At 41.1% G+C, this 20,167-nt stretch overlaps 1 protein-coding gene, 1 long non-coding RNA gene and 1 pseudogene across 2 annotated transcripts; all 3 read right to left on the bottom strand.

The window, feature by feature from the left end:
• Positions 1-1,606: 1,606 nt before the first annotated feature.
• On the bottom strand, positions 1,607-8,734 carry LOC121559400 (annotated as a pseudogene).
• Positions 8,735-12,434: 3,700 nt separating this feature from the next.
• Positions 12,435-13,650, bottom strand: LOC123484515. Its single transcript, XR_006658561.1, has 4 exons — positions 13,585-13,650; positions 13,368-13,416; positions 13,101-13,118; positions 12,435-12,975 (listed from the first exon to the last, which is right to left on the bottom strand). It is a non-coding gene; the product is annotated as an uncharacterized LOC123484515 (long non-coding RNA).
• A 116-nt stretch (positions 13,651-13,766) lies between these two features.
• Positions 13,767-18,097, bottom strand: LOC123484517. Its single transcript, XM_045214974.1, has 6 exons — positions 17,999-18,097; positions 16,649-16,679; positions 15,724-16,514; positions 14,851-14,898; positions 14,056-14,325; positions 13,767-13,825 (listed from the first exon to the last, which is right to left on the bottom strand). The coding sequence occupies exons 1-6, from the start codon at positions 18,069-18,071 to the stop codon at positions 13,767-13,769; spliced, it is 1,272 nt and encodes a 423-aa protein (XP_045070909.1). The 5' UTR covers positions 18,072-18,097.
• Between the last annotated feature and the right edge of the window lie 2,070 nt (positions 18,098-20,167).

Below are 20,167 nucleotides of genomic sequence, written 5' to 3'. Positions count from 1 at the left end.
GGATGAGGAGATAAACTCTGCTGCTATATCAAAGCTTCTAAAGCCTTACTGGTACCAAACCTCAACAGCTTTCATAGGAAAAAAACTATTCAGTTATAAAAGGTCACCAACTCACTCTCACACTCCCCTGTCACCAAAGCCTGAATGTGACTGCCAACAACCATGTGCTAAAACACATGAAAGACACAAGGCTGAATTCACAAACCTTACCTTGTGAACTCGTTTGCGATAACCACTGAATTGTAATGGTACCGTGACACAGAGGATACAATACAGTGTGAGGTATTAAAGGTGAACACAATGGAATACAATGAAAGTGATTTTGCAGACTATCAAATAAGTAGTATTACACACTACATGATGCTACTATGCAAGAAGACCAATATTGCTCTCAATAGGTATTACAGCCCTGAAAATAATGATGCAATTAACAAGTTATCAAAATCAATAAAAGGCAATTAACATAATTGCAATAAATTCAAAATTAGTAATCTAAAGATATAAGAACACAAGTCCCACACATGTAGTATAGCTCTTACCTCATCAGTTGATATGCACCCAGTGAAGCACTTAGCTGTAATGGCCAGCAGATAGGAGCCAGCAAGTCCTCATCTCCTATGGCGTCTGCCTTCTCTCCTACTCCCTCCCTCTTTCCCTCGTTTTCTCATTCCCTCTCTATTGGTGAAGCAATCAAAGAAAACGAAGGAAAAACACAAATCTGTATCAGTTGTATTACTTTTAATATGTATTCATACCCATAGGAAAAATCTGTCAAACACAACCACTGTCTTTATACAAATTACATTGTAGTGTCAGGCAGGTTGTAGTGAGTGAATAACATTAATTACAAGATAGTTGGACTTTCTTTGTGAAACACTTATTTCAGTACGTACCACGGCTTTCAGCCAATCAGTATAAAGGTCTCGAACTACCCGGTTTATAATTATCTATATAACTCTTTTAGTTTGCAAATTTGCTTAATTCATTTCATTCGTTCTAGCCAAAAGCAGGGTGAGACAGCAAAATCTGGTGGAGCTGATGTACCAAGCAGGTGGCAGCTGGGCTCTTACCTTGTACAGTACCAATCCTCATGACTTGCCATAACAAAATGTGACAACAATTCAATTACTGGAAAAATGTCAATAACAGGTATAAAAAGAGGGCATCATTCAGTCAGACCCAATGTTACACCACATCTATCATGTCTACATTTTGGCAGACGTTGAACATAGAAATTGGACAAGCAACGGGAAAGGCATTTAGAGTACAATCTATGGAAAAAGGAAAGACAACGTATGGTTATGATGTTCATGTGGTCAAATAGTAGATACCCATAAAGACAAAAACAAATACTGAAATACTAGTGTGCCTTCTATATGTCATACAGTATTCCCTGCATGATACTCCCTGAGTGAACAGCTCTTCTTCATTCCACATAAACAAGACAGTGACATCAGGTGGTATCTTCTAAAACAGCATGTCAGATAGCCTATTATTGAATTTTCACTTAGTCATTCATTGATGTCAATTGGAAACTAAGTGAATATTCGACTGAAGTAGAAGTTCGCTCCATAGACTGTATTTTATAGAAGAAAAAAAACCTGAGCATTTTGAAAAAGATTTATTGTAAAATGATGCCTGTTGTAAATCACACTAAACACAGCACGGACAGTGGGTATGACAAGTAGACTGTACAACAATGCATTTTTCATAGCAATTTAAAAATAAAAGGACAAACTATTATCAGCCTATGGGCTGAAATAATTCATGACAAAGAAATGCTGTACAGACAGTTAAAACTAATCCAAAACTCTAAATACAATGATAAACACAATGTAACAATACCTTGGCTATTATTCCATTTTAGTCATTTAGCAGATGCTCTTATCCAGAGCAATTAGGGTTAAGTGCCTTGCTCAAGGGCACTTCGGCAGATTTTTCACTTAGTCGGCTGGGCGATTCGAACCAGCGGCCTTTCGGTTACTGGCCCAACGCTCTTAACCGCTAGGCTACCTTCCGCCCTAATAAAATCTATTCCATCTCAAAAATGTACAGCATGATCTAATTCTAATCTAATAACAAAAAAATCCATGACTTCTCGCAGTAAATAATGAAAAGTTCAAATGAATACTTGCTTTAGAATCTTACCCTACATTCATACTCACATTGACTGTAAGATGAAAATGAAATGGTTAAAAAGAGCGATTGAAAACCATTTTTGGTTTACTTTGGCAACTGCCATTCCAGTGTAGGCTACTTTAATTAAGCCTTGGTATGTTCAACCACACATTACACTTAGCTCTTCAGTTAGAGCTATTCTGTACATAAATATCCAGCGCCAAATTTTGATATCTGAGTTTAGGTATTGGATATAAAATCACTGTAGCAAGTTTGCAACATTAGTACTATTTACATAGACGACTGGTGATTGAGTTAAGGGACAGATCAGTTCCGCTGGGGATTATCGAACGTCTCACACCACCAGACTCTCCCGACTCACGGCTCCATTCTGTCAGAAAAGAAAGAGTTGAAACAAACAGAATGATGAGTTGGCCTGGTACTGTACTAGAAGCATTACAATCAGACAACAAGCATACATATGTGAAAAACCCGCTAAAACATACTACCACAATTCTGGCAAAACCAGAATCTGGACTTTTTCTTTTTTCTGCTAAATATGATTATACAATTTTTGTAACTAGCATTAAAGGGATACTTCGGTATTTTGGCAATGAAGCCTTTTATCTACTCATGGTAGCCTCTTTGAATCCGAGAGCAGAAGACTCTTCTCTCGTCTAACATATAGGCTCCCTTTTTGTGAACAGTCCCATCACAAGTCAGAATGTTGAATAAACTTCATTTGAACGTCGTTTACCTGTTGTCCGCTGATTCTGTCAGACAAATAATATCCAGAGTATTGTTATTAACCCGACTTTCAGTATGCTGGTCTGTATATCAGTTTGTATTCCCAGTTTGTAGTTTCAATAATGATGCAATTCGCACGCTACTTGCACAATATGTCAACAATGGCCGAGCTTAAACGAAGCGCAGACCGAACGTTGTCCCACGCAATCAGCTGGCAAATTTCACAAGCACTTCCAGCTGATTGTGAGGGAATGTACTTCAGCCGACAACGTTAAGTTACTATTCTTTACATATTGTGGATGACGTGAAATGCATCAGGAGACGGAAAATACATGCGACATAAACCTACCGGTGCCGCAAAAAGTTGGGTAAACAATACTTTACTGTGGACATTGGATCTCCGCTACCTTCCGGCAAAAGGACCAATAGCACGGACAACAATTTTAGTCAACATTCTGGCTTGTAGAGACTATTGCGTCTTTTTCTCTTTGACTGATTATCCATGGAATAACCATGGTAACAGTCTGATGTTTAGGTAAAACTTGTGGATACCATTTTTATGTCTCTGCATCCTGTATGAAGGAAATTACAGGTACTTTCGCGAGCAAATGCTAACTAGCGTTAGCGCAATGACTGGATTGTTATGGGAACAGCATGCTAGCTTTTCCTTCAAGCTGCACGCAGAGACATAAAAAGGGCATCCACGAGTTCATCTGACTCTGGGGAAATAGATAAAGGTCTTCATTGCCAAAATCATGAAGTATGCCTTTAACTATGTTGATGAAAGTAGTTCTATGAATGAAACAATCAATGAGGGATTTTGGCAATGCAGTAAACAACGCTGTGGCCTTGAGTTGCACCCTGAATGTTCAATGCCCATTTGCAGAACCCTGTGATGACTGACTGACCTTGCGCAGGTTGCTCTTCTTGGAGGACGTCAAGCTCTCGTCATCGCTAATGTAGGGAGGTGGGGGAGGGGCTAGGTAGTTGTCGCTGCAACGACGGTCGGGAAGGCGGAGGGCGGTGACATGGGGAGTGGAGGTCCGCGGGGGCCCATGCCTCGGTCCGAGCGTTCGCTGTCGCTGTCCAGGCGATCGCGGCTCCTCGCCCTCTGCTGCTCACCTAGACGTTTCTTCTCCATGGCTTCCCGCAGAAAGCTATCATCATAGGCATCCCGCCCACCGCCACTGCGCTCACGTTCGACGGCCATCAAGTCGTCACGGCTACGGCTGCGTCTCCCCTGGAGACCGCTGGCCGGGCTGCCTCCGCGGTGACGGTCGTCGGGGGAGGGCTCGCGTCGTCTGCGGTCGATCAAAGTCACGGCCGACGCGGTAAAGTCATCATCCGAGCTGAGAGGAGAAAAAACAGTGGGTAAACAACTTGGTCGAATAATTATCTTCCCCAGATTTGACCGCTGAGAGGTAAGGTTCACGCACTAGAAATACGTAGGGAAGTAATGTAAGGTAAAAGGAGAAAGAGTGAGAGGTGCCAGATAAGAGCCTCACCCTCTCCTGTCTCTGGCTCCTCCTCCGTCACGGCGGTGGGGAGGGTAGTCGTCGCGGGGATCCCGGGGGTCTCTGGGGTAGCGGTCTCGGCGGGCGATGTCATCCAGGTTGTCCATGGAGCGGGCGCGTCCCTGGTCCCCCAAGTGGGGGGAGGGTCCACCTCCTCGCCGCGGGTAGTCGTCACGCCCCCGCTGGCCGTGCGTGGACACGCTGCTGATGGTGCTCATGGCCTCGTCCTGGTCGTACACGGTGGCGAGGGGCGGGGCCTGGGAGCGGCCCCCGCCACGGCCCCGGGGGTCATCGTGTAGGGAGCTGACCTCACTCATCCCCCCATCCACTGAGAAAGAGAGAGAGAGATGGGGGGAGAGGAGAAGGAAAAATTAAGACGATGGGGAAATGCACAAGAGAGACAGAGAGAGAGAGATCAACCGCGAGTCAGAGTTAAAAAGCACTATCAAAGAACATTACAACACATTAAAGTTGAAGCCAGTTGAAGGCTCCATGTGAAATGAACGAACACTTTCCCTTTCACTTGAACAACCCTCATAAAACACAACATTGAACTGATGGATGAGCCTAGGGACCATATTCAAATAGCTTCTCAGAGGTCCCGCCTGGCTATTGTAATCTAAAAGGTTAAACTGATCCTAGATCAGCACTCCTACTCTGAGGCTCTTTGTGATTACAGGCCCCGAACTTTGAAGTACAGTACAGTTCACATGGGTGTGTTTATGTGTAAGACTCACAGCGGTTGTACTTCCCAGCGGCGTCACCAGACCGGGTGAGGTCCAGGTTGGCTAACTGTTTCTCCATGTAGTAGATGGCCCGCGTTGCGTTCCCATCTGGGTCCACCTGGATACGGTAGCCGCTCCGAGCTGAGGAGGAGGGAGTAAACCATGACACATTGTGACAAGCAGGGTTGGTCTCAATTCCATTTAAATCCATTCAATTCAGGAAGTAAACAAAAATTCCTTTGAAAAACAATGAGGAAAATTAGAATGGGAATTTCAGTTTACTTTGTGAATTCACTGAATGGAAATGGAAATGAGCCCAACCCTGGTGAAGAGATGAAATATGCTGATATTTCTCAGCCCGCGAGCTATAGCTCTTGTTAGACTTTTATGTATTATCACAAATAATCAAAACAGATTGAGGATTTGTAGTAACCGTTTTAACTACTCACTTTGGTCTCCTGCGCCACTGTCCTGGTCATGCAGCAAAGGCACCTGGGAGCCCTGTCCAACTACAAACAGAAAACAAAAAAAGAGATTTATCAACAAAAGGTTCCTCACGCCAGCGTTAAAAACCACATGGCTGCGAAAATGTGCAGTACTAAGATCTGAGAGCAAGACGATCATCAATCCACACAAAACTGAGAAGCGAAATTCACGCATAAAAGTTATTTTATCTAGCTAATTGTCATGTTAAAACTGGAGAGAGGCTGTAGTCACCTGAACTGGCACCGTCGTACTCCCGTCCGTAGCCGTTGGGGTGTAGTGGGGGGCCACCCATCCCCTGGGGTAGGGGCAGCATGGGCATGCCGGGCTGTTGCATGCCCCCTCCGTAGGGTGGCTGGGCGTACATGCTGGGGGCATAGAGCGTGGGGGCGTAGTGGCTGGGGACGCCTGACTTCCCGCCATTGCCTGCTTCGTACACTGAATTGAGAGGAGTCAGTTCACCGTGTTACGATGCATTAATGTTGCAGTTAGGTAGCATACTGGAAATACATATTGTGGAGGGCTTACTTCATTTACCAGGTTTTACTTAATTTGCCTGTTAAAATGTGTGTTTCGTTGTAAGTCATGATGAAATTCAATACAACCAGTGTGTTGTGCACGAGCAAAACCTATATTGTCTTTCTATGAAGATAAGAGTAGCAGACAAGCTGTATAAATGTATATGTACATGAGAATGGCAAATAAAAGGTAAACAGTGCCAGTGTCACAAACTGGCAAAGTGAAACTGAATGAGAAAAAGGAGTTTGGTGCTGAATGGAATGGGCACACTCATGTGAAGGTGGCACGGCTTCAGGATGCTCTGTGCCCAGTGGAAGAGGAACAATTAAGGGTGGTGGTGGTGTGGTTTTTGCACAGAGCGGTGGAGAGTGGTACTTACGTGCCCGGGGGCAGCAGCATTTCTCAGGGCAGCAGGGGCAACTGATGTAGCAGCAGCAGGTGTGGGGGCAGCACTGGCACCAGCAGATCGCTATGAGGAGCAACAGCAGCAGGAAGCCAAACACTACCAGTACCACCAACAACCAGTCTGTAGACAGAGAAAGAGTAGAGGGGGAATAGAGAAAGTAGAGGGAGAGAGAGAGAGAGTGAGAGAGTAGAGAGAGAGAGAGATTATAATTATGTATGTATAGGCAAGCTAATGTGTATGCCATTCAGTCAAAATTAAACATCTCCTCTGCGTTCTCTGGGTGACTATCAGCGTGGTTGCATATTAGCGTTTCTGTATTTACATAGCACTTGTTCATGCAGTTCTAGTTTGCCCTTGGCTCTGAGAAGTGGAGGACTTCTACTGTTCAAAAAGCCAACTTGACAAAGCTAATATCTTCAAAGATGTGGACAAGAAAATTGACAATTTCGTCTTTCGAAGAACACTGGAGAACAGAGCAACTAATATGAGGGAAAAAAGAAACACATTCTGCGTTTAGAACCTGTAGCTTGGCTAGTCCAATTATCAGTCTAGTACTTACCAAGCTACAGTATGTATCGTCATGAAAACTCACAATGCAAGCAGTAAACATTGAGCATCTACACATTTGTTCATTTCAGACATCGAAACCAGATACAGTTTCAGTTTTCCTTTTTTCAAACACTAGTTTCAGTGATCATTCTGTCAGATTGTAGCTGCACATTTAAGATTTACCCCCCCATTCTCTCCTATAAATTCACTAATGCATCCTGATTCATTAGTTTGATCAACACAAAACAGACCAGAGCTATGTTGCTGAGTGGCCTCATATTCACAACAATGTCGGTCACTAGAGGCTAGCACAGTATGTTTCTGTTCAAGTTTTGTCTCAACCATGAAGAAAGAGAAAAAACTAGTTAGAGTTAATAACATTTTATTCCATCCTATTTTTTTACCTTTCTCATAATCTTTTTTTAAATTGTTGTGAGGACTTCACATGCAAACAATCCAAAATAAGGCTGACCTATTTGAGATTGGTTCAATGTGGTTCCTCATTCCAAATTAAACCTTGAAGGTGGTTAATTAAAAAAAAAAATTCTGTTGATTTAGTAGATCTTCACAAACTACCTTGATAAAACATCACTCGGCTTGATAACTCACCAGCAAAACTTTGTTTTATCTGCCTTTATCAAGGGAGGCTACTTCTCTACTCTACATGTTCTAACCTCCTTTTCCCTATAAATTCCAATGTGAGTATTTGTCTGCAGAGATCAGCCAAATATTATTCTCCAAATACCTATACGTGATGACATATTATAACAATCATTTAGGCTAGGGTTGGGCTCTACTGAATATAAGAGGCATGTTCCTTCAATGCAGATCTATTCTTTCTCTCTAAAAAACCACAATTATTTTAAAAAAAGCCCCAACCTATCTTTCTAGTAAATAACTATACCTTTGCCCTCTAGAGTCTCCCTCACAACAACTTGTCCTTCTTGAATTCCCTGCTCAAGTGGTTCATAAATCACTTCAAAAATGGAAGTCATGATCCGAGAAACTTCACTGACATTGGGGATGCAGTCTCATTAAAAGCACAACCAGGAGTCAAATATGCAATTTGGAATTGTGACTGCCACAAAAAATTTTCAGATAATTTTCATTTGATTATTACCTATAAGATTTTGTGTTGCTCCACATACTCAAGCTAACTCAACAAAATAAAATAGCCAATAATAACAACTACAGAGTAAAACAAGTGATTGTTCCCTCATAGGACAAGCAGTTCTGTGAGGGCAGTGGTATAGTCTTGATACAGGTCAGAGTGTGAAATTGAAAGTGGAAAAGATGACGGCAGGTCAGGGGGGCTCCTAAGAAGGGTTTGTGAGGATAGACGCCACCTCACCCCAGCACTATGAGCTCAGTGTAGTCCTCGTTATTCCCTGTCAGATCCTGAGCAGACCACCACCCTCATTCCCACAATCTCCCCACTCTGTCTGTGGTTCAGATCTGCATCTAAGGAGCCAATAGGATTGTTTGAGAGGGCACTGCACACAACATAGGAGCCTTGTAATGAATAACACACAGACACAACCACATACCCCCCCACTATCCATCACACCACACCACATTCCAAATCCTAACCAACTCACTGTCTCAAGATGCTGACTTTGCGCCCCTGGTACTGCTGGCCCAGGTGACCTTTTTCCACAATCTTCTGTCCGCATGCTGTCGAAACCCTCGGTGTTAGCGTTGCAGTTAGGGTTGTTCTGGACAGGATGTTGTCAGCGCTGCTGAGGTTCCAGGAGCTGCCTGGATGGGATCCCCTGCATAGGACTTGTACCTCCAGGTGATGACCAGGTGGCTGCGTGGCAGGCGTCTGGAAGTTGCAGGTGCTGACCCTTAAACAGGATACCCCCGTATCTGTCTTGTCAGTTCACTGACAGAAATACCATGGTATGGGATTTTAAGTTATAGTTTGTCTCAATGCATGCAGGTAGATGAGATCTTCACCACCCTGTGCAAGAAAGTGGTGTTTGCTAACTGAAATTTCTTGTGATACATTTTTACTCAATTTTCTCATTTTTAATTCATGGCAGCTCTGTAGTGTTTCTCTGGGTGTGGCAGCCAGTCTTAAATGACAGTCACAAGGTCTGCCTGTATCATATGTAGTAGATGCAATGATCTCCAACCTTCAGCTGAAGCATGTTCCATCACCAACTTTCTTGCTGAAATATTAAACTTTTTAATTTTCTTATATTTCTTTGTATCAAATTTATAAAAGAGAGCCTACATAGCATTTCATAACATAGTAGTTTGTTCTTCCTTGGTTCCATCATTTGCTTCCAGCTCTTCAATTATCAGTTCATCCCTGTGAATTACTAACATACATCTGCTATAAATTAATTTCATATTTGGTTCAATTCAATTTATTATATTATCAAAATCACACCATTCATCTTATTCCTATTTCTCAAAAAATTCAGGAGACAGAAAATAACAATGATATACGAATACTTGATCTAATAAATTTTTACTATATTCCAGTCTTAAAAATTATGTACCACTATCCCTTAATTTATTCCATTCTTCATGAATGTTGTCCACCACTGGAGAATCTTTTAACTATAATAAAAATCACTAATTATCTGAAATACATATTTATCATTTTCTTTCTATACCTCAATATTTTTATTCCTTCTTCCTTTTTTTATATCTATTTAAATTTTTTTTTTTTGTTATTTCTACAAAGCTATCTACACCTAAACGGTAATTAAGTAAAAAAAAAAAAAATACATAAACATAGTATTTCGTGTACGTCATGAAGCAAACAGATGAATAGCATATATAAAACGATCAAATGCATACAGATTGAGGCATTTGGTGGCCAACACCTGACAAAAGAAGGAACAAGAGATTCAGGCTACCTCTTCCGATAAAAAAAATAAAAATAAACTATTCAGCACAAGGCTACTTTTCCCAACGAATACGACATTAAAATTTACATTAGATAATATGAACTGTTTAAAAGATGCAGTTTATTAATAAATACACATCAGTAACTAACTTGTTGATCAAATTGGGCCCTGACCCTCCCTTTTGAAAAACATTGCATTTCCTCTCCCTACCTGTTGCCATAAGGACGGTCACGACGAAAGTCAGGAACATTTTCCGATCCGAAGTGAGTATATTTTATAGAAGTCTCAATTTAAAAACCATGTAACGTAATGAATTCAATGGGAGCAGAAAAGCCATTAGAAACCTTGTAGAAACGCAACCATTAATTGTTTTTTCCTTAACTAGGTAGGCCAACTTCCGACATTTTGTCTCACGGTGTAGGAGGCGGACCTGACAGGTGAGATTGCCGCCTCTTGCACAGTAGGGGGACGTTTGATGTGAATTCTGGGGGTGGCCATTGAAAACGAATATTACATGGCTGGTTCTAATGTGAAATTTGTAATTAAAAATAATAATTTGGATTGTAAAAATGTATTTTTGTTTTATTACACAGTTTATTTAGTTAATCGCCCTCTACATTGATAATGTAACTTTGAACGTGACCTGGGACACACCCATTCCACATCAAACGAAAGGGAGCGATAGTTGGTATGGCCCAGCTCGAAACTGGTTACTTTTCAAGCTTCAATGACGGTGTTGCTGCCTATGCCTCTATACTAAGCAGCAGCAGCAGTGTGCCGATCTCAAGCTGCTGGCCTAGTAAAACTGTTTTATGGGGATTGTTTGTTGATAAGCAATGTACCCTATGAGGAGTAACGACTGTGTGGGCGCGCATGCGTGAAATGCCAGTAAAAGCAGGCTTTCAATTGTGGGTTTCAATTTCTATTTGATTTGTGGACTTCAACTGTTGCATTTTCTTTGAAGAAAGTTCGTTTACTGGACATTTTCCTCTGAATACCCCTTAGCAATGGTATCCTATTTCACATTGTTTTGATTCGCGATTCCTATTAATAATTCCCTTTCACAGATGCTTTACCTGTAAAGTACCTTTATTTTAGCAGGTTCAGGTTTTTCACATCACTATCAGATATGAAAGATAAAGAGATCCCTTTCAATGCAATGAACATAATAATGTAATCCAGATACATAAGTCAATTTTTCTGGTTTCACACTGAAGATTTGCTCAGTGGGCCTGGCTATGTAGATGGTGATAAAATATTGGCAGCACAATAACATTTTTTTACTTTTGTTGAAGCTATATTTGGCAGCGATTACAGCCTCTAGTCTTCTTGGGTATGACGCTACAAGCTTGGCACACCTGTATTTGGGGACTTTCTCCCATTAGTCTCTGCAGATCCTCTCAAGCTCTGTCAGGTTGGATGGGCGAGCTATTTTCAGGTCTCTCCAGAGATGTTAGATCGGGTTCAAGTCCAGGCTCTGGCTGGGCCACTCAAGGACATTCAGAGACTTGTCCCAAAGCCACTCCTGCATTGTCTTGGCTGTGTGCTTAGGGTCGTTGTCCTGTTGGAAGGTGAACCTTTGCCCCAGTCTGAGGTCCTGAGCGCTCTACAGCAGGTTTTCATCAAGGATCTCTCTCTACTTTGCTCTGTTCATCTTTCCCTCAATCCTGACTAGTCTCCCAGTCCCTGACTCTGAAAAACATCCCCACAGCATGATGCAGCCACCACCATGGGGATGTGCCATGTTTCCTCCAGACGTGACCCTTGGCATTCAGGTCAAAGAGTTCAATCTTGGTTTCATCAGACCAGAGAATATTGTTTCTCATGGTCCGAGAGTCCTTTAGGCAAACTCCAAGCGGACCGTCATGTGCCTTTTACTGAGGAGTGGCTTCTGTCTGGCCACTCTACCATAAAGGACTGATTGGTGGAGTGCTGCAGAGATGGTTGTCTTTCTGGAAGGTTCTCCCATCTCCACAGAGGAACTCTGTGTTTGGCCGGGCGGCCAGCTCTAGGAAGAGGCTTGGTGGTTCCAAACTTCTTCCATTTAAGAATGATGGAGGCCTCTGTGTTTTGGGGAACCTTCAATGCTGCAGAAATGTTTTGTTACCCTTCCCCAGATCTGTGCCTCGACACAATCCTGGCTTGGAGCTCTACGGACAATTCTTTCGACCTCGACCTTGCTTCTGGCTCTGACATGCACTGTCAACTGTGGGACCTTATATAAACAGGTGTGTGCCTTTCCAAATCATGTCCAATCAATTTAAATTTACCACAGGTGGACTCCAATCAAGTTGTAGAAACATCTCAGGGATGATCAATGGAAACAGGATGCACCTGACCGCAATTTCGAGTCTCATCGCAAAGGGTCTGAATACATATGTAAATAAGGTATTTCAGTTTTGTATTTGTAATAAATTAGCAAAAATTTCAAAAAACCTGTTTTCACTTTATGGGGTATTGTGTGTAGATTGATGAGAAAAAATATTCAATCAATTTTAGAATAAGGCTGTAACCTAACAAAATGTGGAAAAAGTCTGAACACTTTCCAAATGCACTGTACATGTCACAGGCTGGAAAGTAACAGGTTCAAAACCATAGTTAAAATTGGAAAAACAAAACAAATCACACAGGAAGTGCTGCAGCACAGAAGGCAGGTGTCCGTCTTTAGAATGATAACAATTACAGCTCTCAAAGCCATGTGCTGTCATCAAACAGCAACCATACTTTGAACAAACAGGATCCACCATGTCTCTATGCTGCATCACTCCCAGTGGGCAGCTGTATAGAACTACAATTGACAGGGTTTAAAATACACTGAGCTCAAATTACATGATTAGTTTACTATCCAATATAATTGTTTGTTAGATTAAGCATGCAAATAAGTAACTGTGGCATATTGTAAATAACTAAACAAGGATATGTTTTATGTATGAGACTAAGGTTAATGTAGAATGTTTCACTTTTCCTCTCCCAAATGCTCCACTGGTCCTCTCCCAAATGCTCGACTGCATGGTCCTCACACTTCTGTCATCATCTCCAGAGCTTCAGGCCTATAGAAAGAAATTGACATGGATCAAAACCCTTACTTAGGCCAAGAAGAATAAACGTTTATATGTTGTTGATAGCTGTCTTACCCATCACTGGAGGGTTGGGGGACACATTTTACCAAACCTACCTCCTCTCCTGACGATCGCTGTAAAAAACACAAACAGGGAGAGAGAAAATAACATTGAGCCATAAAAGTTTAGCAATTTTATTGGTTGTAGCTATTTTATATAATGTAGCTATTTTTTATAAATACATTTGCATTTTATTGTATAGAATGTTGTGGTTAGATTATGATATAACATAGAGAATAGCCAACCTAATTATAACTTGATATAATTTAATCTGTTTTAAAGAAGTTATCAAATCTGGATAAGAGGATTGATTGTGTACATACCGTTTCATCTTGCGATTACAGTGGAGGCCAATCCCAGCACAGCAGACCACTATGGAAGGATAAACATATTTTCAAACTTAAAAGTACTTGACATTCCCAACACTAGCCTTTGAAGAAGAAAAAAAAGAGAAAGTAATTTGTGTTTATTCAATTCATAAAAAAACACCAAACATGTAAAATAGAAATAAACACTACTGGTACCTAGATACATACATACCAGCAATCCCAACACAAGGCTGAAGATACCAGCAATCCCGCCAGGGCTGAGGGTACCAGAAATCCCAGCAGAGCTCAGGTCTTAGGGGATACAAAATCATATTTGATTTAGAAATATGGTATTAATCTTATAGGTGAATCTTATATCGTATATGTGAATATATCACTTTCTATTTTCTAACATCAGTGTTTTAGTAGATGTTTACCTGTTGCACCAGGAACAGTCTTCATGGCTGGGCAGTCTGTCATTAAAACAGTTCATGATTATAAACATCCTTCGAGGGAAGGGTATTTAAGTATTTAAATTACTTAGTTATGGAAGAACAAATCACATTTTGACAACAAAAGACAATATACTACTGTGAAGATACATTTCCCACCCTGACTGTTGAATAGTAATGTTATATCAGTCTGTTTTGTCACATTGTTTAATTCACTATTGAGTCTTACTTCAGCCATAAGTTATACTTACCAACCACAGAGATGTTTTTCAATCGGATGCCATCAACCTCCCAGTCGAGCAGCCCAGCTGCTTCCCCGCTGTCTGAGCAAAAGAGGATCGTAGCTCCGGTATCAGCAAGACATAAATTGCATCTCTGACTCGGAGGCGGTGGTGCAGCGGTGGTGGAACAACTTGTGAGCTTTTCCATGTGGTTACTTCTCTGATACAATATGGTGTCATTCGATCCATATATTGTCTGCACTTTTGCACATCCGTCTTGATTGCAGGCTGAACAGCTTCCTGAGAAAAGGAGGCATGGATGAACACAAAGGCAGCAAGTAGGAGCATTAAAATGAACACATTTGTAATATTACATTTTCCTGAGCAGGTTGATCATATAGATGGATTTAACTTTAAAATCTCTATGACATTTTTATTGCTGGATCCGAAAATAATAGTAAAATGCCACACAACTAAAAATCTGTGGTTGCTTAGTTGTTTAAAACAATACATATCTCACACAGGGTGGGAATGAGAGAGAGAAGGAAAGAGACAGTGAAAGAGAGGGAGAGAGTGAGTGAGGCCGAGTGAAACAGTGTGAAAGAGAATGTCTCTACTGGTTTAAACTGAACACACAGCCTCACTTACAGAAGTGTTCCTGAGAGAGAGTGTTCCACTTCCTGCATGTGTGTCTGCCAAGTAGAGCTCATTACATGACTGGCTGCTCTAACAATCTAAACACTATGCAGAACATATAGAGCTTTTCATTGCAAAAACAATCTCAAAACATTTAAAGAGCAAACAGACAAAAAGGGCAGAGCTCACCATCAGAGTCTTGAATTAGTGCACTGATGATTAAGAACTGAAGAAACACTGGAAACACAAGAAATTATAGTTATTTTTTGTTTTCATTGTTGTAACAAGCACCAAAAGCACCTATTTTGTTCAAAGTTATTGATTCCCACAAAAATGGCTGGAATAGAAAATGAATGAATTGAAAAAGTATCAGAAGTACTGCAAACACACAGTGTACTGTATGACAGAGTGATAGACTGTTTCATCAACATGAAAGAGAGGAGGATGGCATTGGTGTTTTCTCTACAAGTAGGGTGAGTCAACATGTATTTTTCTACTTGCACAAACGCACACCCTCGCGCGCACACACATACACAGAACTATTGACAGCCACATGACATTTAGCTTACGTTGATTGGACTAAATAGTTTTTGGTATATTTTAGTTGTCACTGTATTAGACTAAACATAGGTGATTTGATGAGGTTGAAATGGTGCTGGAATAGTGGGAGGCAGCTCCTGTTTTCTTTGCAACTCTCCGGGGTTCTAAATCAATAGTTGTTTAGTGGTCAGAAAATGTCTGAAACATGAACTTGCTTGACCATGCTGTAGGCCATGTAACTGTTTGCTACATGCGATATGCTTGCTTTGTGGACTTCACCAGACAGAGGTTGCTCTCTGGTTTTGTGATGAAACAATGGTGTGGTTGAATTTATTCTGCCACTGTGTCTTCTTATTGTCTTGGCCTTAGGCCTATATATCACTGTCGCAAGGCATATGAACTAACAGGTTATAGCACAAACAACGCAATTATCAAAATACATGCCTTGGCTTCCCCAGTGATTTCACCAATGCACCGCTACTGCAAACACATAACAATGCAAGTAAAAGGAAAAATATATACCAGTATATTTCACATGCTCCATCCCAGCCCCTCTTCTTCTGTAAAAGGTTGTTTTCTTTCGTTGACGAGGAGCTTGTTCACTCACACACTTGGTGACAAGAAGTCCTTGGGTGACAGGAAGAGGGAGGCCTTCCTCAAGGTCAGGGAGGCCTTCCACCTGACCTTGAGCCATGTTAGATTTAAGATTTGGGGACTCTTCATCTCTTTTGTAGGTAGCAATCTTCTCTCTTGTAGCCTCTCTCTTGTACCCTGTTGCACCATCCATTATTGCTGGGCTTTTCTTTGGAACCAGAGCAAGATCCAGAGCCTCATTGTATGATGGTCGGGTAGGCACTGCCTCAGCATCTTTTCCAGGGTTGGTCTCTGGTTCAAAGGCGGACATGGATATGCTCATGTGAGGTTCCATCAGAGGGGTATCAAGGTGGGGTGCTGCTAACACCCCCATTTCGGATTGGTGATCCCCTGAAGACTCTTGCATTTTCTTCACCACTGTAGAGACACCACCTGGGCGGGTGGGTCTCTGGTCAGTCCCAGGAGTGGAGAAATCATCCACTTGACCTTTCTTCTTAACATGACCAGAGATAACTTGATGATCCTCAGGCACTTGCACGGGTAGATTAGCACAAGTAACAGGCACTCCTGGTGTCCTGTAGCTGTTGAGTTCGCTTATTCTCTGCGTTTTGCTAGGGATAGGCCTTACAAAGCTGTTGCTCTCAGCTTGAAGTGATGTTTTCTCAGGGTAATGATCAGTCCTAATGCTGTGCTGCATATCTGCTGAGTAGCCAGCAAACCTATACAAAACATGAAGACGTTTAATCAATTTATCTTCCAGGTTAGCCTGCCATGCTTAATGCCAATCCATGATTTAAGCAAACGTGTGTGCGCGCACATACGCACACACACGATTAGTCATTTGTAGACTTACCCACTTTCCTGAGCATGCTGCAGTGGTCCACCTGGGCGGTAAATAAAAACAGTAATTCTGAATCATTATCTTGACGTTGGGAAAGCGTAAATAGGCGCCTGGAGAATATGATGTAGGCCTAGATAAATTAATCAGCCGTTAAATGCTTACACATTAATAACCTACTGCCAAATAAGGCCAAGAAAAATAAAACGAGTTTTCATAGCCTATGAGTTGCGTTATGGACCTTGTGATGTCTGAGAATAGGGCGTTTTTCAATAATAGGCTCCTAACTATTAGGATTGTAAAAGGCCATTTCACGTTATTGGAGTTACGTGCCTTATCAAAAAATAAAAATATAGTACAGTTCAACAGGAATAGCACAGGCTAATATAAACACAAATGTCCTACTATAATAGCTTATATTTAACAAATTACACAAAATAAATAGGGTAACGATTTAGCTGAATTAATCATTAATCTTATCAAATTTGAAAGAATCATAAATTATGTCGATGATTCACATGGCAAAATCGAAAAAAAATTAATAATAATGTATGCACTCACTAACTGTAAGTCGCTATGGATAAGAGCGTCTGCTAAATGACTAAAATGTAAATGTAAATGTATTAAAACTACGAGTTTAAGGCAGGCTAAAATATAAGCATACACCCCCTCCGAAATACAGGCTTTTCTGCACGGCCTACATTATTTCATTTTTTTCCAATGTTCCGTTTAGGCTATGCTTTATCAAACTATTCATAATTTATTCAAGATTTCGCTTAGCTACCAAATGGTTTCGACGTGGAATGATCTCTCTTCAATATTGGATTACGTAATTGATTAATCTAGCAGGCTATTTACTTTTTCCAGGCTTTCTGGGAGACCATTATTGATACAGCCTAATTAGCATAATATAATTCATTGCAATTCTGACTGTCACTCAAGTTCATAGACAAGTTTTAATGAAAGACACCCTAAACGTATTATTTTATGACCTCGGTTTAACATGCAAAGCCGGATTTTTTGGGGGGCCTATTTCGGCTATTCGATGCCGACTGAGACCCCTGCTGTGAAAATGTCTAAACTTCGATTCAATTTTAATAGGCAAGAATAGGCTACTCTAGAGAACATTGTCAAAGATTATGATAACTAACCCCATAAAGCTTTCACCTTTTCTCTGTGACAGTATTATCGGAGAACAATTATCGGGCTTCTGCGTGCTACATGGTTCAGAAATAGTTTAGCAGGCCTTCTACTCAGCCCAACCGGCACCTGTACATTCCGGCACCGTATAGGCTATTCCCGAGCACGATAATGAGCATTCAAATCATACAAATTAAGTTAGAAGACATATTCGAATGTACTTACTAATAACCATTGTTGCGAAGTTTGAGTGAGCCCAGTACGTGTCAGTTGTCTGGTTTAGCCTACGCTTTAGCATACTTTTAAGGAAATACAGATGCGGGACCGGATAATACCGGTATGAGCCTTAGGCTATGAGGTTATGAGGTATTGAACTTGATTGAAATTTGAGAAACATCTCCTCCTGGTGTTTCAAATGTATAGCATTATAGGCCTATTAATATTAGTAAAAATAATACAGCTGTATTTCACATAGAAACCCGGTTCTAAAGGGCTCTTCTACAGGCGTAAAGGTTCCTTCTCTTTGGAATAAAGGCTTCTAAACTTTATTGGGTGAAAAGGTTCTACGTGGATCTGTAAAGGGTTCTTCTACATGGACAAGCTGAATGACCCTTTATGGTTCTAGATAGAACCGTTTTTTCTAAGAGCATAGGCATATGCAGGTTTATATAACCTATAGAAAAACTATTGCCTTTATGTTCATGAGATCGAAAATTAAATCAATAACGAACCACTTGCAAACAATCGTGCAGTTTGATTAAAATTAAATCTTAATGAACTGCACATTAATTTACTTATGAATACTTTGCATAAAGTGATTAAATAACGTTTAATATCAATGCAACTACAAAATCATAATTTGCCGATTAGCTATTACGTCTATGTTTATACAGTGCCTTCAGAAAGTATTCACACCCCTTGACTTTTTCCACATTTTGTTGTTACAAAGTGGGATTAAAATGGATTTAATTGTGTGTTTTTTTTTTTTCAATGATCAACACAAAACACAAAATTCTAACATTTGTAAAAAAAAATGATATATATAAAAATAGAAGACCAATATATCTTGATTAGATAAGTCAAATCAAATCAAATCAAATCAAATTTTATTGGTCACATGCGCCGAATACAACAGGTGCAGACATTGCAGTGAAATGCTTACTTACAGCCCTTAACCAACAGTGCATTTATTTTAAACAAAAAAAGTAAGAATAAAACAACAACAACAAAAAAGTGTTGAGAAAAAAGAGCAGAAGTAAAATAAAGTGACAGTAGGGAGGCTATATATACAGTAAAATAAAGTGACAGTAGGGAGGCTATATATACAGGGGGGTACCGTTGCAGAGTCAATGTGCGGGGGCACCGGCTAGTTGAGGTAGTTGAGGTAATATGTACATGTGGGTAGAGTTAAAGTGACTATGCATAAATACTTAACAGAGTAGCAGCAGCGTAAAAAGGATGGGGTGGGGGGCAGTGCAAATAGTCCGGGTAGCCATGATTAGCTGTTCAGGAGTCTTATGGCTTGGGGGTAGAAGCTGTTGAGAAGTCTTTTGGACCTAGACTTGGCACTCCGGTACCGCTTGCCGTGCGGTAGCAGAGAGAACAGTCTATGACTAGGGTGGCTGGAGTCTTTGACAATTTTGAGGGCCTTCCTCTGACACCGCCTGGTGTATTCAACCCCCTGAGACATTACATGTTCGAATCACCTTTGGCAGTGATTACAGCTGTGAGTCTTTCTGGGTTAGTCTCCAAGAGCTTTCCACATCTGGATTGTGCAACATTTGCCCATTATTCTTTTCAAAATTCTTCAAGCTCTGTCAAATTGGTTGTTGATCATTGCTAGACAACTATTTACAGGTCTTGTCATAGATTTCCAAGCAGATTTAAGTCAAATTTGCTTACGACTGGTCTGCCGACGAAATCGTCTGATGCGATTACAACAGGTTTCCCGTTACGACGTCGACCACGAAGATCCATCTGCTAGCCCCGGCCCGCTAGCACACGCTAGCCGTGGCCTCTTGCTCGCTAGTGCTATAGCAGCCCCCAAACTACCTCCGAACTCTCCTATTGCTGTTCACCGGACCTTATGATAACTCAGCTATACAGCTGATGCCTGCTGGACTGTTCCTTTATACGGTACAGCATCCTGTTTATGTTTAGCCTCAGCCCAAACTTTGTCGCGATTACCAGCTGTTGTCTTAGCTCTCTTGAATAACACCCGTGATTGCTTTATGCCTCTCTCCCATGTCAATATGCCTTGCTTATTGCTGTTTTGGTTATTTCTTATTGTACAATTTCACTGTAGATCCCCCAGCCCAGCTCAACCTGCCATAGATAGCTCCTTTGTCCCACCCCCCCCCATTACACGCAGAGACCGACTCAATTGGTGCCTCC

This window comes from Coregonus clupeaformis, unplaced genomic scaffold (assembly GCF_020615455.1).
Source record: "Coregonus clupeaformis isolate EN_2021a unplaced genomic scaffold, ASM2061545v1 scaf0347, whole genome shotgun sequence".
In the NCBI taxonomy this organism is placed as follows: domain Eukaryota; kingdom Metazoa; phylum Chordata; class Actinopteri; order Salmoniformes; family Salmonidae; genus Coregonus; species Coregonus clupeaformis.
Note: the sequence above shows the minus strand (reverse complement) of the source record. Positions and strands in the feature narration are given on the sequence as shown.